The 24,725-nt window shown below is 39.3% G+C and overlaps 1 protein-coding gene and 1 pseudogene across 4 annotated transcripts in view; one reads left to right on the forward strand and one right to left on the reverse strand.

The window, feature by feature from the left end:
* The window catches only part of LOC147354446 (uncharacterized), a 36,578-nt gene extending 19,386 nt beyond the window's left edge, over window positions 1-17,192 (forward strand). For 3 of the 4 annotated variants that reach the window (XM_086354081.1, XM_086354082.1, XM_086354080.1), the window contains 2 exons: window positions 6,300-6,426; window positions 13,976-17,192. In XM_086354081.1, coding sequence (XP_086210207.1) covers window positions 6,300-6,426; window positions 13,976-16,557 — 2,709 coding nt within the window. In that variant the 3' untranslated portion in view covers window positions 16,558-17,192. Of the gene's footprint in view, window positions 1-6,299; window positions 6,427-13,093; window positions 13,263-13,975 lie in introns of all 4 variants that reach the window. The other variant, XM_086354083.1, reaches the window with a different exon arrangement.
* On the reverse strand, window positions 5,067-5,464 carry LOC147354447 (ATP synthase F(0) complex subunit C2, mitochondrial pseudogene; annotated as a pseudogene).
* Window positions 17,193-24,725: the final 7,533 nt, after the last annotated feature.

Raw genomic sequence — 24,725 nt, forward strand, 5'->3', positions numbered from 1 at the left:
AGAATTAACTCAAGGGTCCCAGGTTACAAACATTAAAGCTACTACTTACACCAATTATATTAATCAATACACTGCCAGGGACACAGCAGGTAAGGGATATGGAAACTTAGCAGCAAACATTGGCCCAACAAGTGAAAATCCCTTCACCAATACAATTTCTAATCAATCTTTTAACTACTCAAAAGAATCTGTGTTTAGACAGTTTAGAACATCTCCTGCCTCTCACAGTTGGGAGGCTCTGAACAATCACATGTGGCCGGAAAAACCTATTCAGGCAGGCTAGAGGATTTCCAAAGGAGTTTGTAAGTTAAACACTGTCACACCCAGGAATTATTAACTGGAGCTGTAAGCTAACTTTTTTCAGAGAGGTAGTGGGGGACAGCCCCCCGTAAAGTCAGAGGTGTAGGTGAAAGCACAAAGCAGAAAGTAGGCAGACTCTGGTTTTGGGTGTAAATGCTCGAGAATTTCCAGGGAGACTCCTGAGGCTTGATCCCGCCTTTGCGTATGTCAAGCCTCCTTCCTCATGACCTTTGCCACGGGCGGAGCTCGCTCCCCACGTATGCCCAGCAGTGGGATTGCTGGGTCATAAGGCAGTTCTATTTCCAGTTTTTTAAGGAATCTCCACACTGTTCTCCATAGTGGCTGTACTAGTTTGCATTCCCACCAACAGTGTAAGAGGGTTCCCTTTTCTCCACACCCTTTTCAGCATTTATTACTTGTAGACTTTTGGATCACAGCCATTCTGACTGGTGTGAAATGGTACCTCATAGTGGTTTTGATTTGCATTTCTCTGATAATGAGTGATGTTGAACATCTTTTCATGTGTTTGTTAGCCATCTGTATGTCTTCTTTGGAGAAATGTCTGTTTAGTTCTTTGGCCCATTTTTTGATTGGGTCATTTATTTTTCTGGAATTGAGCTGTAGGAGTTGCTTGTATATTTTTGAGATTAGTTGTTTGTCAGTTGCTTCATTTGCTATTATTTTCTCCCACTCTGAAGGCTGTCTTTTCACCTTACTTATAGTTTCCTTTGATGTGCAGAAGCTTTTAAGTTTAATTAGGTCCCATTTGTTTATTTTTGCTTTTATTTCCAATATTCTGGGAGGTGGGTCATAGAGGATCCTGCTGTGATGTATGTCAGAGAGTGTTTTGCCTATGTTCTCCTCTAGGAGTTTTATAGTTTCTGGTCTTATGTTTAGATCTTTAATCCATTTTGAGTTTATTTTTGTGTATGGTGTTAGAAAGTGTTCTAGTTTCATTCTTTTACAAGTGGTTGACCAGTTTTCCCAGCACCACTTGTTAAAGAGATTGTCTTTAATCCATTGTATATTCTTGCCTCCTTTGTCAAAGATAAGGTGTCCATATGTGTGTGGATTTATCTCTGGGCTTTCTATTTTGTTCCATTGATCGATATTTCTGTCTTTGTGCCAGTACCACACTGTCTTGATGACTGTGTCTTTGTAGTAGAGCCTGAAGTCAGGCAGGTTGATTCCTCCAGTTCCATTCTTCTTTCTCAAGATTGCTTTGGCTATTCGAGGTTTTTTGTATTTCCATACAAATTGTGAAATTATTTGTTCTAGCTCTGTGAAGAATACCGTTGGTAGCTTGATAGGGATTGCATTGAATCTATAAATTGCTTTGGGTAGTATACTCATTTTCACTATATTGATTCTTCCAATCCATGAACATGGTATATTTCTCCATCTATTAGTGTCCTCTTTGATTTCTTTCACCAGTGTTTTATAGTTTTCTATATATAGGTCTTTAGTTTCCTTAGGTAGATACATTCCTAAATATTTTATTCTTTTTGTTGCAATGGTGAATGGGATTGTTTCCTTAATTTCTCTTTCTATTTTCTCATTATTAGTGTATAGGAAGTCAAGGGATTTCTGTGTGTTGATTTTATATCCTGCAACTTTACTATATTCATTGATTAGTTCTAGTAATTTTCTGATGGAATCTTTAGGGTTTTCTATGTAGAGGATCATGTCATCTGCAAACAGTGAGAGTTTTACTTCTTTTCCAATTTGGATTCCTTTTATTTCTTTTTCTGCTCTGATTCCTGTGGCCAAAACTTCCAAAACTATGTTGAATAGTAATGGTGAAAGTGGACACCCTTGTCTTGTTCCTAACTTTAGAGGAAATGCTTTCAATTTTTCACCATTGAGGGTAATGTTTGCTGTGGGTTTGTCATATATAGCTTTTATTATGTTGAGGTATGTTCCTTCTATTCCTGCTTTCTGGAGAGTTTTTATCATAAAAGGATGTTGAATTTTGTCAAAGGCTTTCTCTGCATCTATTGAGATAATCATATGGTTTTTATTTTTCAATTTGTTAATGTGTTGTATTACATTGATTGATTTGCGGATATTGAAGAATCCTTGCATCCCTGGGATAAAGCCCACTTGGTCATGGTGTATGATCTTTTTAATGTGTTGTTGGATTCTGATTGCTAGAATTTTGTTAAGGATTTTTGCATCTATGTTCATCAGTGACATTGGCCTGTAGTTTTCTTTTTTTGTGGCATCTTTGTCAGGTTTTGGTATTAGGGTGATGGTGGCCTCATAGAATGAGTTTGGAAGTTTACCTTCCTCTGCAATTTTCTGGAAGAGTTTGAGTAGGATAGGTGTTATCTCTTCTCTAAATTTTTGGTAGAATTCAGCTGTGAAGCCATCTGGACCTGGGCTTTTGTTTGCTGGAAGATTTCTGATTCCAGTTTCAATTTCCGAGCTTGTGATGGGTCTGTTAAGATTTTCTATTTCTTCCTGGTCGAGTTTTGGAAAGTTGTACTTTTCTAAGAATTTGTCCATTTCTTCCACGTTGTCTATTTTATTGGCATATAATTGCTGGTAGTAGTCTCTTGTGATCGTTTGTATTTCTGTATTGTCTGTTGTGGTCTCTCCATTTTCATTTCTAAGTTTATTGATTTGATTTTTCTCCCTTTGTTTCTTGATGAGTCTGGCTAATGGTTTGTCAATTTTATTTATCCTCTCAAAGAGCCAGCTTTTGGCTTTGTTGATTTTTGCTATGGTATCTTTTGTTTATTTTGCATTTATTTCTGCCCTAATTTTTAACATTTCTTTCCTTCTACTAACCCTGGGGTTCTTCATTTCTTCCTTTTCTAGTTGCTTTAAGTGTAGAGTTAAAAGAATTAAAACGAATTAAAAGAAATGAGGACAATCTCAGATACCTCCAGGACAATATTAAACACTACAACATTCGAATCATAGGAGTCCCGGAAGAAGAAGACAAAAGAAAGACCATGAGAAAATACTTGAGGAGATAATAGTTGAAAACTTCCCTAAAATGGAGAAGGAAATAATCACTCAAGTCCAAGAAACCCAGAGAGTCCCAGACAGGATAAACCCAAGGTGAAACACCCCAAGACACATATTAATCAAATTAACAAAGATCAAACACAAAGAACAAATATTAAAAGCAGCAAGGGAAAAACAACAAATAACACACAAGGGAATTCCCATAAGGATAACAGCTGATCTTTCATAGAAACTCTTCAAGCCAGGAGGGAATGGCAAGACATACTTAAAGTGATGAAAGAAAATAACCTACAGCCCAGATTATTGTACCAGCAAGGATCTCATTCAAATATGAAGGAGAAATCAAAAGCTTTACAGACAAGCAAAAGCTGAGAGAATTCAGCACCACTAAACCAGGTCTCCAACAAATACTAAAGGATATTCTCTAGACAGGAAACACAAAAAGGGTGTATAAATTCGAACCCAAAACAATAAAGTAAATGGCAACGGGATCATACTTATCAATAATTACCTTAAACGTAAATGGGTTGAATGCCCCAACCAAAAGACAAAGACTGGCTGAATGGATATAAAAACAAGACCCCTACATATGTTGTCTACAAGAGACCCACCTCAAAACAGGGGACACATACAGACTGAAAGTGAAGAGCTGGAAAAAGATTTTCTGTGCAAATAGGGACCAAAAGAAAGCAGGAGTAGCAATACTCATATCAGATAAAATAGACTTTAAAACAAAGGCTGTGAAAAGAGACAAAGATGGTCACTACATAATGATCAAAGGATCAATCCAAGAAGAAGATATAACAATTATAAATATATATGCATCCAACATAGGAGCACTGCAATATGCAAGACAAATGCTAACAAGTATGAAAGGAGAAATTAACAATAACACAATAATAGTGGGAGACTTTAATACCCCACTCACACCTATGGATAGATCAACTAAACAGAAAATTAACAAGGAAACACAAACTTTAAACGATACAATAGACCAGTTAGACCTAATTGATATCTATAGGACATTTCATCCCAAAACAATGAATTTCACCTTTTTCTCAAGCGCACACGGAACCTTCTCTGGGATAGATCACATCCTGGGCCATAAATCTAGCCTTGTAAATTCAAAAAAATTGAAATCATTCCATGCATCTTTTCTGACCACAATTTAGTAAGATTAGATCTCAATTACAGGAGAAAAACTATTAAGAATTCCAACATATGGAGGCTGAACAACACGCTACTGAATAGCCAACAAATCACAGAAGAAATCAAAAAAGAAATCAAAATTTGCATAGAAACGAATGAAAATGAAAACACAACAACCCAAAACCTGTGGGACACTATAAAAGCAGTCCTAAGGGGAAAGTTCATAGCAATACAGGCATAACTCAAGAAACAAGAAAAAAGTCAAATAAATAACCTGACATCATGATTTTAAAACTACGTATCACCTTTTTTTTTTTTCAGTTGAAATTATGTTATCAGTATAATCTGTGGCCTTGGAATTTTCTAAACGATCCTGTTAGTTTTTTAAGTAGTAAATTACTAACAGTTGTTTCTGTATCCACGTCTATAATGACCTTTCATGCCATTCCAAATTGTTCACTGTGGACTTTTTTTTTTTCATATTAATACAATATTTATTTGTTTTCCTTCTGCCAAACCCTGAGCCCACCACTTTCCCCAGGCTGCCTGAGGAGTTACAGGAAAGGGAACATACAGGGCAGACAAAGGAGAAAGAACTATGGGAGGTGGAAACAGCTCCTTCACATCGTGAAGAAGATGAGCTAGACCACCATCAGGCAAAAGAGCCCCATGGCCTTTGAGGGCCAAGCCCATGACTTAGAAGAGCTATTGTTTGAGAGAAGGGTTCCTGGCATAACAGTGATGAAGCTCCCGAACACAGTCCCACTTCCAGGCCTGGAGCCAGCCACCCTTACTGTGGCAGCTCCAGCTCCAGGGAACTTGGCTGCTGTGTCAAAGTCCTTTGAAATGGCACTGGTTTGGAAGCTGAGGCTAGGAATAAGTGAGATGGCTGGGGGGACCTGGGGCTGCCAAGCTGCTGTGGCTCTCATGGGTCAGTGTCTCCAGTCCTTCACCACCACTGTGGACAGTGATCACTCAACAGGGAGGAGCTTCTCCTGATCAGGGAGGGGGTAGAGACTAATTTGGCACAGGTGTCCATTTTCAAGGGATGAAGGCCCAAGGCCCGAGAGCTGCTCCCCTTGCAGAGAAGACAGAGGGGCAGGGAGGAGGCTCACCTTGGACTTCTTTCAAGTTTTCTTTAGAAGCCCTCTGTCAAAGGACTTTTAATGTTCTCTGTATTACTTAACTGTTAGATGCTTAAGCTTCAGTTGCTGAGCCCAAGCTTCTGAGTTCAGGTGCTTCATGTAACATTTCTTAACCTTCTTGATCTGAGTCGAGTTTCTCAGAGTGTCTGTGACACAGGTTTTCTTCTGTAAGGTGGGAACAGATCATTCTTTAATGAGCTATTACATTGATGACAGGTTCTTGCCTGTAAAGTACTTATTTAATGTTTAGAGTAGTATTACAGTAATTTAGAGCAATAGGAAGCCTTCAGACACTTTTGATCCTTGCTGCTGTTATCAACATCATAACTGAAAATTTTGACCTTTCCATTAAAAGTGCTGTGGATTTCGTCATCTCTGAAGACACCACTCATACTGTACCTCATCTAGATAATGAATTGCACTCACTGGGTAGAACATAATATCTGACACTTCTATATAGCCAAAACAGTGTTGAGCTTTATGTTTATATACTTCATGGATTTTGAACAATGATGAAAAATCCATATTAATTGGAGGATCTCATAAGGTCTTAGGGAAAAGCATAAGAAATTAAAATTAGAGATCCATAATTTCTCCAGATACCCCTGCATGGATCTGTTAGAACACATACTTGAACCAAGTCAATCCTTAGCCCTTACTACCCTTTCTCTTTTGCATGAAAATGAGAACTTTTCATGGCCATTTTGGTGACATGTGGTTTCATTTCAGGAACTGCTGACCTGTGAGGATGTGGCCATCGAATTCACTCAAGAGGAGTGGGAATTCCTGGACCCTGCTCAGAGGGCCTTGTACAGGGAAGTGATGCTGGAGACCTACAGGAACCTGCTATCTGTGGGTGAGGATGACTTCCTTCCCGAGCTGCCCTTGGGTATCTGCATTTTCCCTGCGTGCCCCCTTGGGAGGCCCTGATGTCTTTCATCTGAGAATTCTGGTGACTGGGGTATGACACAGCTTCACAAGGTTAAACTGACCCTCTTCAGATGCTGTGTCTGTTTCATGTCATATCTGAGGTTGTCCCAGAGCTTAATTATGTACAAAGCTCACTGGCAAATGTTAAAAAAATATCCAAAACCCGATTTCCTATTTTCTACCTTTTGACTTTTGGCTCAGTCAAAAAATCCACAGCACTTTAGATCTCTTTCTTCTGATAACGCTGAATACCTATTTGTTTGTTTTTGCTTGCTTGTTTACTTTTTTTTGGCTGCACCATTCTGCATGTGGAATCTCAGTTCCCTGCTGCTGCTAAGTGGTTTCAGTCGTGTCCGACTCTGTGCGACCCCATAGACAGCAGCCCATCAGGCTCTGCCATCCCTGGGATTCTCCAGGCAAGAACACTGGAGTGGGTTGCCATTTCCTTCTCCATTATGTGAAAGTGAAAAGTGAAAGTGAAGTGGCTCAGTTGCATCCGACTGGTAGCAACCCCATGGACTGAAGCCTACCAGGCTCCTCCACCCATGGGATTTTCTAGGCAAGAGTACTGGAGTGGCTTGCCATTGCCTTCTCCATTAGTTCCCTGACTAAGGATCAAACCTGCACCCCCTGCATTGGAAATGCAGAGTCTAAACCACTGGATCACCAGGGGAGTCCCAGAATTTCTGTTTCTGATCTAAATAGTATCTCCACATTGGAGCATGAGAAAAAGCTCTGGACAGTGGGGAGTGATGTAAAAATAGCCAAAAATACAATGTATAAAGAAAAACGAGTATCTCAAAAGGGCTGTTTTTTTCTGTTTAGGAGTGGGACAAGTTGGTGGATTGGATCCTCTGTGGTTGTTACTTAGGAAAATGTAAGGAGAGTTTTGATCCTAGATCCTACAAGGGGAGCATATGTGAATCTCGCAGGCTCTTAGTTGGCCATCTGTAGGTCGAGCGCATGGTCCCATCTGAAGATGCTGTGATGTCTGACCTTCATGTTGTATTAATGTTACTCTTGTGCTGCCCTACCCAGTCTGGGAATGTCAACTGTTCCTGATGTTACATTCTCCTTACTTTGTATCCTTTTACCTCTTAAATTTCTTTGAAATATATTCCTGAGGGTCTGAAATTTTATCTGGTTTCCTTGCTGTGATAATCCACCTATGTTTAATTGGCAGCCTCTGGTGAGTCTCTGTGGAGTGGATTTACTAGGTAACAGAAAACTGTGATGGAGACACTATTCCTAATGTTATTTTCTTGCTCTGCACAAAGTCACCACTTGAAGCTATCCAGTAGAGTGGTCAGCATGTTCTAGGATTATGAGAGAGAAAGTATCACGAGAGCCCGATACATCTTTCCAGGTTATTTTCTGGCTTTGGAGACTCTGTCAAGGGCACCGTGACAGTGTTGTTCATGTGTAACAAGGACCATATATTTTAGCCTCTGTCAATGCTATGGGAATTTATCCCAGGACAACTTTGTCCAAGTTCACATTCTCATATCTATGAGGCTATTGGCTGCACTGTTGTTCTGTGCATTGTAGGCATTTTTTATTTTATCCTTGAGTTCAAATTTCTGTGTTACTCTTAGTGTTTCTGTTTTGTATTTGCAATGCGTTGGATGGTTGATTGGGGAATAGTCCCTATGGTGGAACTGGTGATTGGTCCCTCTTAAAATTCTTTATATATTCTTTGTACTCATTTACTATCAGGTGTATGACTTCCACATATTTTCTCTTTTACTGTTGATTGTCTTTTCAAACTCACTGCACTTTAATGCACAGTAGTTTATAATTTTGATGTAGTTCAATTTTGATATCTGGTTTTATTTTGTGGCCTGTGCTTTTGGTGTTATATCTGGTAAATCATTTGTGGGTCCAATTTCCAGAAACATTTCCTGCACGTTTACTTCTAGTTTTATACATTTGGGACTTAGGTTTAGGTCTTTGAACCATTTTGAGTTCATTTTTGTCTATAGTGTAAGATAATGTTCCAAGTAAATTCTTTTGCTGGTGGATATTCAGTTTTGTCAATATGTCTTGTTTCATAGACTGCTCCCCCCATTTAGTAGTTTTTACACCCTTATGAAACATCTTTTGAACGTCTCCGCAAGAGATGTTTTTGTTTTTGTTTTTACCATTCTTTTTAGGTATGCTGCTGCTGCTAAGTCACATCAGTCGTGTGTGACTCTGTGCGACCGCACAGAGGGCAGCCCACCAGGCTCCTCTGTCCCTGGGATTCTCCAGGCAAAAACACTGGCATGGGTTTCCATTTCCTTCTCCAATGCATGCATGCATGCCAAGTCGCTTCAGCTGTATCCAACTCTGTGAGACCCCATATACAGCAACCCACCAGGCTCCTCTGTCCCTGGGATTCTCCAGGCAAGAATACTGGAGTGGGCTGCCATTTCCTTCTCCACTTTTTAGGTATAGTTAATTTACAATGTTGTGTTTCAGGTATACAGCAGTTTACAAGATACTCAGTATAGTTCCCTGAGCTATATCGTAGGTTCTTGTTGTTTATCTGTTTTGTATAAATATTAGTTTGTATATATTTAGACTCCTAATTTATCTCTCCCTTTTCTGCCCCCATCATCATCCTGTACTATCCCCTTTGGTAACTATAAGTTTGTTTTTTATGCTGGTGAGTTTATTTTGTGAATAAATTCATTTGTATCATTTATTTCAGTTCAACATAAAATATCCTATGATATTTGTCTTTTTCTGTCTGATTTCACTTAGAATAATCCCTAAGTCTGTCTATATTGCTGCAAAAGGCATTACTTCATTGTGTTTTATGCTGTGGAGGTGGCAACCCACTCCAGTGTTGTTGCCTCGAGAATTTCATGGACAGGGGAGTCTGGCAGGCTGCAGGCCATGGGGTCTTAAAGAGTTGGACACGGCTGAGCTACTTTCACTTCACAATATTCCCTTGTATATATGTACCACATATTCTTTATCCCTTTGTCAGTGAACATTTAGGTTGCTGCCATGTTTTGCCTGGTATAAATAGTGCTGCTAAAACATTGGGGTGCGTGTATCATTTTGAATTAGTTTTCATCCTTTCTGGATATATGCCCAGGATTGGAATTGCTAGTTCATGTGATAGCTCTATTTTTAGTTCTTTATGGAACCTTCTCCAAAGTGGCAGTACCAATTTATGTTCCTTCCAACAGTGCAGGAGGGTTCTCTTTTCTTCACACCCTCTCAAGCATTTATTGTTTGTAGACTTTTTGATGGTGGTCATTCTGACCAGTGTGAGGTGATACATTTTTGTGGTTTTGATTTGCATTTCTCTCATAAGTAGAGATGTCAAACATCTTTTCAGGTGACTGTTGGCCATCTGTTTGTCTCCTTTGGAGAAATATCTGTTTTGATCTTCTGCCCAGTTTTTGATTGGGTTGTTTGTTTGTTTTGATATTAAGCTGTGTGAACTGTTTGTATATTTTGGAAATAAATCCCCTATAGGTATCATCATTTGCATATATAGTCTCCTAATCCAAAAGTTGAATTTTTGTTCTTTTTTTGGTTTCCTTTGCTTTGCAAAAAGGTTTTAAATTTAATTAGGTCTCATTTGTTTGATTTTGCTTTTATTACCATGACTGTAAGAGATAGATCCAAAAAAAATTTGCTGACATTTATATCAGTGTTTTGGATTTGTTTTCCACTATGAATTTTATAGTATCTGGCCTTGCATTTAGATGTTTAACACAGTTTGAGTTTATTTTTGTATGTGGTGTTAGAGAATGTTGTAATTTCATTCTTTTTCATATAACTATCCATTTATGCCAGCATCACTTATTGAAGAGATTTCTTCATTCTGTATTCTTTCCTCCTTTGTTATACAATAATTGACTCTAAGTAAACTGGTTTATTTCTGGGTTTTCTCTCCTGTTCTACCAATCTGTGTTTCTGTTTTGTGCCATCTTCATACGACTTCCCTGGTGGCTCAGACGGTAAAGCCATCTGCCTACAATGCAGGAGACCCAGGTCCAGGTTCACTCCCTGGGTCAGGAAGATCTGCTGGAGAAGGAAATGGCAACCCACTTCAGTATTCTTACCTGGAGAATCCCATGGACAGAGGTACCTGGTAGGCTACAGTCGATGGGGTCACAAAGAATTGGACACGACTGAGCAACTTCACTTTCACTTTGTTGACTCTCAGTTTGTAGTGTAGTCTGAACTCAGGGAACATGATTCCTCCAGCTCTGTTCTTTGTCAAGATCATTTTAGATATCAAAGTCTTTTGTATTTTGGTACAAATTAAGTTTTTCTTTGTTTTATGAAATATGTCATTGTTAATTTGATAAGGGTTGCATTGAATATGTCGATTGCCTTGGATAGTATGGTCATTTTGACAGTGTTACTTCTTATGTATATGTTTGTGCCATCTGTTTGTGTCATCTTTGGTATCAGTCATCAGCATCTTATAGTTTTATGAGTACAGTTCTTTTGACTTCTTAGGTAGGTTTATTCCTTAGAATTTTATTCTTTTCTATGAGATGGTGAATGGGATTGTTTCATTAATTTCACTTTGTGATATATCATTATTAGTGTATAGAAATGTAGCAGTTTTTTATATATTTTGTATCCAGTAAGTTGACTCTGTTCATTGATGAGGTCTAGTAGTCATCTGGTGGCATCTTCGGGATTTTCTGTCTGTAGCATCATAGTGACAGTTTTACTTCTTTTTAATTTTTTTTAACTTGAATTCCTTTTGTTTCTTTTTCCTTTCTGATTGTTGTGGCTAGGACTTCCAAAAATATATTCAATAGAAGTGGCAATAGTGAACATTCTTGTCTTATTCATGTTGTTAAGGGGAATGCTTTCAGTGTTTCCCTGTTGAGTATGATGTTAGCTGTGTATTTGACATATACAGTCTTAATTATGTTGAGGTAGGGTCCATCTGTGCTGACTTTCTGAAGGGTTTTTATCATAAATGGCACTTGAATTTTGTCAGAACCTTTTCTGCATCTATTGATGATCATATGGTTTTTAGTCTTCAACTGTTAATGTGGTTGTATCATAGTGATTAACTTGTGGATATTGAGAAATCTTGCATCCCTGCAATAAATCCCACTTGATCATGGTATGATCCTTTTATGTCCTTTTATGTATTAGTAACTGTTTGAATCTGCTCTTTTGAACTCAGGGAAGGTCTAGGAGAATAAAGCCTTTTTTCTACAAAAAAGAGTTGGATGCCTCAGAAAGGCTTTTGTAACTGGGAAGGTCTTCCAGAGTCAGTTTCAATCCCTCCTTTTCTTTGATACTCCTCGATCTTGAGATGAACATGTGTGGAAGAAGAAATGAAATAAATGTCCAATAGAGAGGTTAATCATACTTGACAGAGGAACCCAGGTTTAGATAGCCTTTTCCTGGATTTTCCTTCTGATTTCTGCTGATAAGATTCTTACACAATATCCTGGAATATTGTGTATGTTTTTCTTGAATATAAGCATTCCATTGTAACTTACAAAATTCACAGTTCGATACATTCCATTGTAAATAGTATAACAGGTATTATCCTGCTTTCTCCATATATCACAGTCACTTTTAAAATCTCTCTTGTTTCTGTCCCATACCCATAGTATAATGCCCATAAGCTTACTGAACCAGTTCTTTTCTTTTAATGTCAGTATATTAGTTTGTGCTCTCAGTTATTTTCACAAAGACATGCAGTCACAAGCTGATATCTGATATAAACCTGTGTACCCTATGCTTCATGCAGGCCCTTTCTTCATCCTGACCATTCCTCACATAGTACCTTGATATGGATGGAAACATTGTTCGTACCTATCACATCCCTCCACGTTCTACATACTCTCACTGTAAAGATAATGTCTGGTCATCTATTGAACAAGTTTCTCAGGACATGACCTAAATCACTCTGTGCATCCATGATGACTCACAACCCATTTCAAGATGGGATGGTTGAATAATAGTTAAACAGACTACTTCTGACTTGTATCTTCCTTGACATTTTCTTTCTAAGTTCCTTGTATTTTTTTTTTCTTTTTTTCTTTTTTTAATATTTTCTAGTCTATTCATTTGGTGGGTGGTCATGTTTACAAATAAGTTTTCTCAGTCTGTAGGTTCAGATTCATATCCTGGTTCTCTTACCACTTTGTGCACCAATTGGATGTGTCTCCTGCTCTGATTAGAGAAAAGCATGTTAATTTACCTCAAGCCTTTTAAAGCAAATTAGTGCTGTGAGTAGTACATGTTTTATAGTAAATACTCAAAATGTATTTTTGTTTAAAAAAGGTGATATCTATATTCTGTCATGTTTTTTATGATATGACTTTATCTACATTTTATCTTTTTAAATTTTTATTTATATTTTAATTGAAGGATAATGGCTTTACAGAATTTTGTTTTCTGTCAAACCTCAACTACATTATATCTTGTATGCTTTTCACTTGCAACATTTTTCAGCAATATTGTGTCTGACCCTAGTCAATAAATACACAAAGAGCGCTCTTTATTTATTTTATTTTGGTGCCATTAAACTAGGTAATTAAGAATAGTACATGGGTAGAGATTAGCCTTCCTTGATGGCTCGGTGGTAAAGAATTCACCTGCTAATGCAGAAGATGCAGGTTTGATCCCTGAGTCAGGAAGATCCCATGGAGAAGGAAATGGCAACATACTCCACTATTCTTGCTTGGGAAATCCCATGGACAGAGGAGTCCGGTGAGCTACAGTCCACAGGTCGCAAAGAGTCAAACACGACTGAGCGACTGAACAACAACAACATAGGTAGGGATTGCTTTGTTTATTGGCTGTAAGAAAACTGGTGAATATTTTACGTCTCAATTTATGTATCATTTACAGATGATGGTCTTTTAGCATGTATTCTGCAATACAGCTGACACATACTACTTGTTAACGTTGTAAAATGCCTTTTCTTTTTGGGTACGTAGTTCTATAGCAGATTTAGAAAACTACGTTGTTTCCAAAAGATTGTTTTAGTCATATTCTTCACTTTCTCATTTGTTTTCAATTGTAAACAACCAATTATGAATAGTTATTAACTGGGTAAGCTTGGTTTTGGATTATTTACTGTTACAATATACAATATTTTGTTTAGAATTTATTTATGTATAGTAAGTATGCAGAATACAGTGATAGTGTAATATTTTTCTTTTCAATTTGAGACAACTGTTGATTGATACCTTCCTAAGGGTCCTGATAGAAAAATATTCTGTTTTTGAGAGTTGGCGTAAGATTGTCCAATGTGAGTGTGTTTGGCATATGGTTTTTAAAACTAGGCTACCTTAACGGTGAATTTATGTTATGCTTTCTTAAGTTAAGAATTCTATTCCTTTAGTGTTTCTAAAAACTTAAGGTCATCATTGTGGTGTTTCATAACTTGGCATAAGTATTACTTTTGGTATAACATATATTCAACATGAAACATTTATTTTTGAATTATTGTGAGCAGGATACCTATGATTCTTTTTATTTTGTAGATATTTCTCCTACACATGTGATCAAGCATTTACAACTGGAAGTGAACAGTGATAAACTAGAAACATTCCAAACATTGATGCTGGGAAGACCTGAAAGCTGTGAAATCAAACATTTTCATCTTTGGGAAAGTGAGGAAAATATGTGTGGCTTTGAGTGTCAGGGGAGAGATGACCAAAAAAATTACAAAGGAACACCTGTAAGCCTTAATGGAAATGTGCCTAATGGAAGAGGTTCGCGTGAGATAAAGGATGCAGGAATCAAGCCCTTTGGAAATAGGTTTGGATTTAACTTTCAGGATAAACTGCAGATATTTCAAACTGGCAGGATAATTTCTGAATATTATGAAGTTGAAAGGTCTGTCAACAACAGTTTCTCATTTTCACCACTTCAAAGAATTCCTCCTTGTGTCCAAACCAGTGTTTCTAATATATATGGGAATGGTTATATGAATCCTTCAGTAATAATGCAAGAACTCAAAATACACAAGAAAAAACTTTACAAATGTGATGGGTGTGACAAGGCCTTTCATGGAAAGTCAATCCTTTTAAGTCATCAGACAGTTCATACTGGAGAGAAACTTTACAAATGTGATGAGTGTGGCAAGGCCTTTACTCACAGTTCACAACTCAGGAGACATAAGAAAATTCATACAGGAAAGAAATTATTTAAATGTGATATATGTGAGAAAGTCTTCAAGCGAAATGCAAAGTTTGCTGGTCATCAGAGGGTTCATACTGGAGACAAACCTTACAAATGTGATGAGTGTGGCAAGGCCTTTCGTGTAAAGTCATACCTTTTAAATCATCAGACAGTTCATATTGGAGAGAAACCTTACAAATGTGATAAGTGTGGCAAGGCCTTTACTCACAGCTCAGACCTCAGGAGACATAAGAAAATTCATACAGGAAAGAAATTATTTAAATGTGATATATGTGACAAAGTCTTTGGCAGAAATTCAAACTTTGCTGGTCATCAGATAGTTCATACTGGAGAGAAGCCTTACAAATGTGATGAGTGTGGCAAGGCCTTTTGTGTAAAGTCAAAGCTTTTAAGTCATCAGACACTTCATACTGGAGAGAAACCTTACAAATGTCATGAGTGTGGTGAGGCCTTTCGTGTAAAGTCAACCCTTTTAAGTCATCAGACAGTTCATACTGGACAGAAACTTTACAAATGTGATGAGTGTCACGAGGCCTTTCGTGTAAAGTCAACACTTGTAAGGCATCAGACAGTTCATACTGGAGAGAAATTTTACAAATGTGAGTGTGGCAAGGCCTTTCGTGTAAAATCAACCCTTTTAAGTCATCAGACACTTCATACTGGAGAGAAACCTTACAAATGTGATGAGTGTGGCGAGGCTTTTCGTGTAAAGTCAACCCTTTTAAGTCATCAGACAGTTCATACTGGAGAGAAACCTTACAAATGTGATGAGTGTGGCGAGGCTTTTCGTGTAAAGTCAACCCTTTTAAGTCATCAGACAGTTCATACTGGAGAGAAACCTTACAAATGTGATGAGTGTGGCGAGGCTTTTCGTGTAAAGTCAACCCTTTTAAGTCATCAGACAGTTCATACTGGAGAGAAACCTTACAAATGTGATGAGTGTGGCGAGGCTTTTCGTGTAAAGTCAACCCTTTTAAGTCATCAGACAGTTCATACTGGAGAGAAACCTTACAAATGTGATGAGTGTGGCGAGGCTTTTCGTGTAAAGTCAACCCTTTTAAGTCATCAGACAGTTCATACTGGAGAGAAACCTTACAAATGTGATGAGTGTGGCAAGGCCTTTCGTGTAAAATCAAAGCTTTTAAGTCATCAAACAGTTCATACTGGTGAGAAACCTTACAAATGTGATGAGTGTGGCAAGGCGTTTTCTGTAAAGTCAAACCTTTTAAATCATCAGACAGTTCATACTGGAGAGAAACCTTACAAATGTGATGAGTGTGGCAAGGCCTTTCCTGTAAAGTCAACCCTTTTAAGGCATCAGACAATTCATACTGGAGAGAAACCTTACAAATGTGATGAGTGTGGCAAGGCCTTTCGTTTAAAGTCATACCTTTTAAATCATCAGACAGTTCATACTGGAGAGAAACCTTACAAATGTGATGAGTGTGGCAAGGCCTTTCGTGTAAAGTCAATCCTTTTAAAGCATCAGACAATTCATACTGGAGAGAAACCTTACAAATGTGATGAGTGTGGCAAGGCCTTTCGTGTCAAGTCAACCCTTTTAAGTCATCAGACAATTCATAGTGGTGAGAAACCTTACAAATGTGATGAGTGTGGCAAGGCCTTTCGTGTAAAGTCAATCCTTTTAAAGCATCAGACAATTCATACTGGTGAGAACCGTTACAAATGTGATGCGTGTGGAAAAGTCTTCCGTAAAAAACCACATCTTCTACTTCACTGGAGAATTCATACTGGAGAGAGACCTTTCAGATGTAATGAGTGTGGCAAGTTCTTCAGTCGAAATTCACACCTTAAAAGACATCGGAGAATACATATAGAGAAACCTTTCAAATGTTTCGAGTGTGGAAAATCCTTTACTCACGTCTCAGCGCTCACTAAACATCAGAAAAATCATACATAAGAGAAACTTATGTGAATGTGGTATATGGTAGAAGTCTTCAAAATTCAAAGTTCAAAATTCACACCCTACTGTTGGTCAGATAATTCATACTACTGAGAAACCATACAAATATCGTGAGTGTGGCAACATCTTAGGTTTCATGAGAAAATTCATACTGGGTAGAAGCCAGATACATATGTATTTATTAGTCAGGTGTTTAGAACATGAATTCATTCTATAAAGACTCCTCACCAATTTCACAAATGTTAAAAAAAGAAAAGAAAACCCTATCCTCACATCTCACATCTCACCAGTAATATCAAAGTATTTATCCTGGAGAAAACACAAAGCAGTGTAATGTGTGTGGCAAGGATCTTACCCAAAAGTCACAAGATAAGAACATAGTGGAGCCATACTTACCAGACTCAGTGGTTGTGGCAAATCCTTTACGTTTTTCACTCTATGTATTCTCTGATGACTTTAGTTCAGGTTCTCAGCAGCTGCAGTAAGTCCGTATTTGAAGAGAAGCTATAGAGATCTTTTCGTGTAAAAGAAACCTGAATTCTAACTCAGCAAAGATGATTCTTTGGGACAGTAGTCCACCATTTTTTGGTCTCCTAGCTTTCTGAATAAAGTCAATATTCCTTGCCCAACAAGTAGTCTCTCAGTTTATTGGCCTGTTGTGTGGTGAGCTCTAAGAGCTTGGCTCTGGTAATACATTGATCAAATGCATTTCCTACATGTGTTTCATGATGGTGTCTGGGAAGGAATCAATGAGATGAAGGGGCTGACTTCATTAGATACAATTCATTCACATCCATGTTTCCTGGAAAAACACACAGCCTGAATTACAAAATTTAATAGTGTGTGTGATTTCGCAATAGGGAGGGCAGAAAATAATGTAAAACTAGGACATGACTCATCATGGTCAGTAGGATCCGGAAGCCCTTCTGTACATAGTCCAGCCTGTTATAAAACATAATGTTCTACCAACTGACGTTGAACAGAGTAGGCAAGATGTTAAAAGGACTGGGCTTTTTGTAGGAGAGGGACAGTTACCAGGGACTGATGGTGTGCTAGGAACAATGCATAGGAAAAGGGTCATGTTCTCCATTGGGTAGAAATAACTCTTGTATGTATGATTAAAGAAGAGTTACTCTTATTTGTGGAAATTGAAGACAGAGCTGTCACGATCTTTGTAGACTGGGACCTGGGCACTGGAGTCGACGAGAAGAAGGAAGCAGGGGACCCAAGTCTCGAGTGAAACAAGGGTGCTTTATTTGCAGAAACGCATGTTTATGTATCTTTATACAAGGCAGCTTCAGGCAGTAAAAAAATTGAGCAAAAACAAAGCCGAGTGAAGTAAGCCAGAAGGAAAAACACCAATACAGTATAATAATGCCTATATATGGAATTTAGAAAGATGGTAACAATAACCCTGTGTACAAGACAGCAAAAGAGACACTGATGTATGGAACAGTCTTATGGACTCTATGGGAGAGGAAGAGGGTGGGGAGATTTGGGAGAATGGCATTGAAACATGTAAAATATCATGTATGAAACGAGATGCCAGTCCAGGTTCGATGCACGATACTGGATGCTTGGGGCTAGTGCACTGGGACGACCCAGAAGGATGGTATGGGGAGGGAGGAGGGAGGAGGGTTCAGGATGGGGAACACATGTATACCTGTGGCGGATTCATTTTGATATTTGGCAAAACTAATACAATTATGTAAAGTTTAAAAAAAAAAAAAAAGCCAAGCAAATAATAATCTTGAAAGGGCCAGAGAGCATTCCATATCCTGAAGAAGAGGGGCATAACTGAATATATTACCTTTAAGTAAAAGATCACTGAAGGGAATCCAAGCAGATGCTCTTTCTCATGACCTCAATCCTGAGAACTGTGTGCAGCTCTGCTCGTTCCTATTCTCTAGGAACTGGTAAGGAATAGAGTCCTTGAGAAATGGCACACGAAAGAAGAAAATATCATGTTGGATCCTTTAAAGTTGAATGTCCCCTGACAGTTCCCACTTTTTTATTTTTTCATAATTGGGGATGACTGTATGACGGCACACAGAGCGCCGGCGGCTGCAATAGCGCACAGAGTGCGGCCAAGATGAGCTACCCCATGTCCTGAGATCAAGGGCAGAGGCCGGGAGGACCCCATGCCCAAGGGGCGGCAGCCAAGAGGAGTTACCCCATGTCCGAGGTCAGGGGCAGTGGCCAAGAGTGCCAGGCTGCGACAGCACAGGAATGGCCGAGAGGACCTACCCCACAACCAAGGTCAGGGGCGGCGGCCAGGAGGAGCTACCCCACATCCGAGGTCAGGGTAGGAAGCCGAGAGGACCTACCCTGCGTTCGAGGTCAGAGGCAGCGGCCGGGAGGACAAACCCCATGTCCAAGGAGCGGTGGGTGCGTGGTCGCAGGAGGGCCTAAGGAGCTTTTCCACGTTCAAGGTCAGAAGGGGCGGTGGTGAGGAGATACCCCTCGTCTGAGGTAAGGAGCAGCAGCTGCGTTTTGCTGGAGCAGCCGTAAAGAGATACCCCACGCCCAAGGTAAGACAAACCCAAGTGAGACGATAGGTGTTGCAAGAGGGCATCGGAGGGCAGACACACTGAAACCATAATCACAGAAAACTAGTTAGTCTAATCACGCTAGGACCATAGCCTTGTCTAACTCAGTGAAACTAAGCCATACCCGTGGGGCCACCCAAGACAGGCGGGTCATTGTGGAGAGGTCTGACAGAATGTGGTCCACTGGAGAAGGAAATGGCAAACCACTTCAGTATTCTTGCCTTGAAAACCCCAAGAACAGTATGAAAAGGCAAAATGATAGGATACTGAAAGAGGAACTCCCCAGGTCAGTAGGTGGCCAAAATGCTACTGGAGATCAGTGGGGAAATAACTCCAGAAAGAATGAAGGGATGTAGCCAAAGTAAAAACACTATCCAGTTATGGATGTGACTGGTGATAGAAGCAAGGTCCGATGCTGTAAAGAGCAATATTGCATAGGAACCTGGAATGTCAGGTGCATGAATCAAGGCAAATTGGAAGTGGTCAAACAGGAGATGGCAAGAGTGAATGTCAACATTCTAGGAATCAGCGAACTAAAATGGACTGGAATGGGTGAATTTAACTCAGATGACCATTATATCTACCACTGCGGGCAGGAATCCCTTAGAAGAAATGGAGTAGCCATCATGGTCAACAAAAGAGTCTGAAATGCAGTACTTGGATGCAATCTCAAAAACGGCAGAATGATCTCTCTTCGTTTCCAAGGCAAAACATTCAATATGAAAGTAAATCAAGTCTATGCCCCAACCAGTAACGCTGAAGAAGCTGAATTTGAGTGTTTCTATGAAGACCTACAATACCTTTTAGAACTAACACCCAAAAAGATATCCTTTTCATTATAGGGGACTGGAATGCAAAACTAGGAAGTTAAGAAACACCTGGGGTAACAGGCAAATTTGGCCTTGGAATACGGAATGAAGCAGGGCAAAGGCTAATAGAGTTTTGCCAAGAGAACGCACTGGTCATAGCAAACACCCTCTTCCAACAAGAAGAGAAGACTCTACACATGGACATCACCAGATGGTCAACACAGAAATCAGATTGATTATATTCTTTACAGCTAAAGATGGAAAAGCTCCTTACAGTCAACAAAAACAACACCAGGAGCTGTCTCTGGCCCAGATCATGAACTCCTCATTGCCAAATTCAGACTTAAATTGAAGAAAGTAGGGAAAACCACTAGACCATTCAGGTATGACCTAAATCAAATCCCTTATGATAATACAGTGGAAGTGGGAAATACATTGAAGGGACTAGATCTGATAGATAGAGTGCCTGATGAATTATGGACAGAGGTTCATGATATTGTACAGGAGACAGGGATCAGGACCATACCCATGGAAAAGAAATGCAAAAAAGCAAAATGACTGTCTGAGGAGGCCTTACAAATAGCTGTGAAAAGGAGAGGAGAAAAGGAAAGATACAAGCATCTGAATGCAGAATTCCAAAGAATAGCAAGAAGAAATAAGAAAGCCTTCCTCAGGGATCAATGCAAAGAAATAGAGGCAAAGAACAGAATGGGAAAGACTAGAGCTCTCTTCAAGAAAATTAGAGATACCAAGGGAACATTTCATGCAAAGATGGGCTTGATAAAGGACAGAAATGGTATGGACCTAACAGAAGCAGAAGATATTAAGAAGAGATGGCAAGAATACACAGAAGAACTGTACAAAAAAGATCTACACGACCCAGGTAATCATGATGGTGTGATCACTCACCTAGAGCCAGACATCGTGGAATGTGAAGTCAAGTGGGCCTTAGAAAGCATCACTACAAACAAAGCTAGTGGAGGTGATGGAATTCCAGTTGAGCTGTTTCAAATCCTGAAAGATGATGCTGTGAAAGTGCTGCACTCAATATGCCAGCAAATTTGGAAAACTCAGCAGTGGCCACAGGACTGGAAAAGGTCAGTTTTCATTCCAATCCCAAAGAAAGGCAATGCCAAAGAATGCTCAAACTACCGCACAATTGCACTCATCTCACATGCTAGTAAAGTAATGCTCAAAATTCTCCAAGCCAGGCTTCAGCAATACATGAACCGGGAACTTCCAAATGTTCAAGCTGGTTTTAGAAAAGGCAGAGGAACCAGAGATGAAATTGCCAACATCTGCTGGATCATGGAAAAAGCAAGATTCCAGAAAAACATCTATTTCTGCTTTATTGACTATGCCAAAGCCTTTGACTTTGTGGATCACAATAAACTGTGGAAAATTCTAAAGGAAATTGCAATACCAGACCACCTGACCTGCCTCTTGAGAACCTGTATGCAGGTCAGGAGGCAGCAGTTAGAACTGGACATAGAACAACAGACTGATATCTTATAGGAAAAAGAGTAAGTCAAGGCTGTATATTGTCACCCTGCTTATTTAACTTCTATGCAGAGTACATCAGGAGAAACACTGGGCTGGAAGAAGCACAAGCTTTAATCAAGACTGCTGGGAGAAATATCAATAACCTCAGATATGCAGATGACACCACCCTTATGGCAGAAAGTGAAGAGGAACTCAAAAGCCTCTTGATGAAAGTGAAAGTGGAGAATGAAAAAGTTGGCTTAAAGCTCAACTTTCAGAAAACAAAGATCATGGCATGTGGTCCCATCACTCCATGGGAAATAGATGGGGAAACAGTGGCAACATTGTCAGACTTTATTTTGGGGGGTTCCAAAATCACTGCAGACGGTGACTGCAGCCATGAAATTAAAAGACGCTTACCCCTTGGAAGAGAAGTTATGACCAACATAGATAGCATATTGAAAAGCAGAGACATTAGTTTGCCAACTAAGGTCCGTCTAGTCAAGGCTACGGTTTTTCCAGTGGTCATGTATGGATGTGAGAGTTAGACTGTGAATAAAGCTGAGCACTGAAGAATTGATGCTTTTGAACTGTGGTGTTGGAGAAGACTCTGAGAGTCCCTTGGACTGTAAGGAGATCCAACGAGTCCATTCTGAAGAAGATCAGCCCTGGGTGTTCTTTGGAAGGACTGAATGCGAAAGCTGAAACGCCAGTACTTTGGCCACCTCATGCGAAGAGTTAACTCATTGGAAAAGACTCTGATGCTGGGAGGGATTGGGGGCAGGAGGAGAAGGGGACGACAGAGGATGAGATGGCTGAATGGCGTCACTGACTCGATGGACGTGAGTCTGAGTGAACTCTGGGTGTTGGTGATGGACAGGGAGGCCTGGAGTGCTGCGATTCATGGAGTCCAAAGTCTCGGACATGACTAACTGAACTGAACTGTAGATACTTTTGTGAAAAAGGCCCTGACAAAGTGAGTTTGTTTAGTTTGAACAATTTTAGTTGTAAAGCATTGGTATTTTGCAAGTATAATCACCAGGATAATTATCAGCGTTATAGTTCCAGATCCAATACTATGTGTAATGCCTTGAAACCATCTTCGAGGGTCTAGCCCAGATAACTGATCAGCCTGCTGTTCAGGTAAGGTTTCCAAATTGTTGGAAGAGGGTAGACTCCTTTAGAAGGTTTCAAAGGTTTCCTTTTGCAACAATTAATTGTACATTTAAGGAAACATTATTATGCATATCTTGCAAATGAAATTTTTTTCCCCAATTGTAAGCACTATGGTTGAACCAAAGAGGAGTGATACAAAATTGAGTAGAATTCCAATCACAATTTAGTAATACTTGTTTTTGTAAATCTATTAATTGTTCGCAAACCCATTGGATGGCTGTTTTTAATTCCTGAATTTTATCTTGAACTTTTTCATCTTTCTGAACCTGAGTGACCCATAGAGTATGAGCATCTTTAGTCCAATTTTGAATAGTTTTGTGTTTGAATTCAAGTTTGTAAAGCAGTGTCTGCGATAGCAGCAGTGGTGCAAATGGCTGTTAACCCCAAAATACCAAGAATCAACCATCTAATTAATCACTTAGATCGTCAGAGTAATTTAGTGAGTAACTGGGAGGTCAGTCCTGCCATGGGACCCTCTTTCCAGGGTCGTTGGAGATCTACTGGCAACCACAGACTATGTTGAGATTGAAGAATCAAAAGGATTCGTTTTTTTAGAGAAATAGAGGAATTAAGACATGTATACAATTTGCAGTCTATACAAGTCACAGAATGTAAAGTCTTATTAAATTGTAAGTTTCCTATGGTGATAACCAAAGGAAGGGGAATGCAAGCTTGTATAAAATATGAATGAGTGTAATGGAAGGAATAGTTACTATGACTATGACTGGTCCCTGTGAAATATCCAGTCCAAGTTCCAAGTTTTTCAGTATTTGGAGCAAGTTTCCAAATGTATTACTGTTCAGGCCCAATTTGTTTATTGAGGACAATTTGAGGGTGAGGAGGTGCCATTCAACCATCAAGCCAGCCAAGGAGTCCTTTGTCATGGAAGTGTTCCATTGAACTGTTTGTAATCTTCCATGTTACTTGAGTAACATAATCCCACATAGTACTGTTAATATCATCTGAGCAGTTAGATAACCACATACCATAGGGTCCCCAATCAACAAGGTTGTAATTGGCCACAAACATTAATTTCCATGATTTAGCTGGACATCTATCTCAATAAACAGGAGTATATTTAAAACCCTTATAAGTAAACCCCTTACATTCCATTTTTTGTCCTTTTCCTAGAGTTTTGGTAGTATTGACATCGTTCTCATGAAAGGACAGGGCAGTAAACAGTCTAAACAATGTGTGGAAGTTCTTTTTTGGAGGCAGGATGAAAGCCCACGTTTGTCGACCAACATTAATACATAATTCTGCTGGGCCCATGCATAAAGGAAGGATTTTATAGCCTAGAGGAATGTTAACTAATCTTCCTTCTTCCTCAGGATGAGAAGTCCCCTCCAAGCTCCAAGGAGCAGGCATATGTACTGAACCATTAGTGGATACAACCGGTCCTATATGTGTCCATTCTACAACCTGCAATAAAGGGGGGTTAGGTATATAAGGCTAATAAGTGTGATTAATCAAGTCAGCCTGAGCGGGGGAAGCAAAAGCAAGCAAAGCAAGCATAGCAACAAAAATATTTTCAGGATTCCAAGGCATCCTCTGTTGAGAAACCAGATTTTCAGCTTGATTAGTAAGGGTTTTTATCTGTCCCCAAGTGGGGAGATCATAAGGTTGATGACCTCGAGTGCGGCGTTTCTTGGAAAGTTTTAAAGTCGCCATGGCTTCTACTGGAAACTCCTCCTCCTGGGGATTTTGCCATTTCTTCTCTATCTTGAATGCCAGTGGCTCCCCTGGGGTGGATCTTCCGAAGAGGGAGCCACCTGATTTCGTTTGGTCCATCTGGAGAAATACAAGCATACCCCTTTTCCTGTAATACTAATTTTCCAGATTTCCATTGTTTAGTCAACCCATCTTGATACCAAATGGGCAGAGGAAGAGAAATATCCTTCAATGCCTCAAAATGTTTTTCTGCTTTGTCAATATATCCTCTTGTGGCAAGTTTAAAATTTTTAAACAAATAAAGCTGTATTAACAATAGTTATAGGATTATAAGAATATATTGCGTTGAAATCTGTTGGGGTCCTTTAATGGACCGGAACCTGTCGGTCTGGAGTCGATGATAAGAAAGTGAAAGAGAGAGAGAGAAAGAAAGACACGGGGACTCAAGCTCTGATGGAGCAAATGTGCTTTAATGATC

This window comes from Bos grunniens, chromosome 18, assembly GCF_055505025.1.
Source record: "Bos grunniens cultivar Pamir isolate PY7600 chromosome 18, Bosgru_T2T1.0, whole genome shotgun sequence".
Lineage (NCBI taxonomy): Eukaryota > Metazoa > Chordata > Mammalia > Artiodactyla > Bovidae > Bos > Bos grunniens.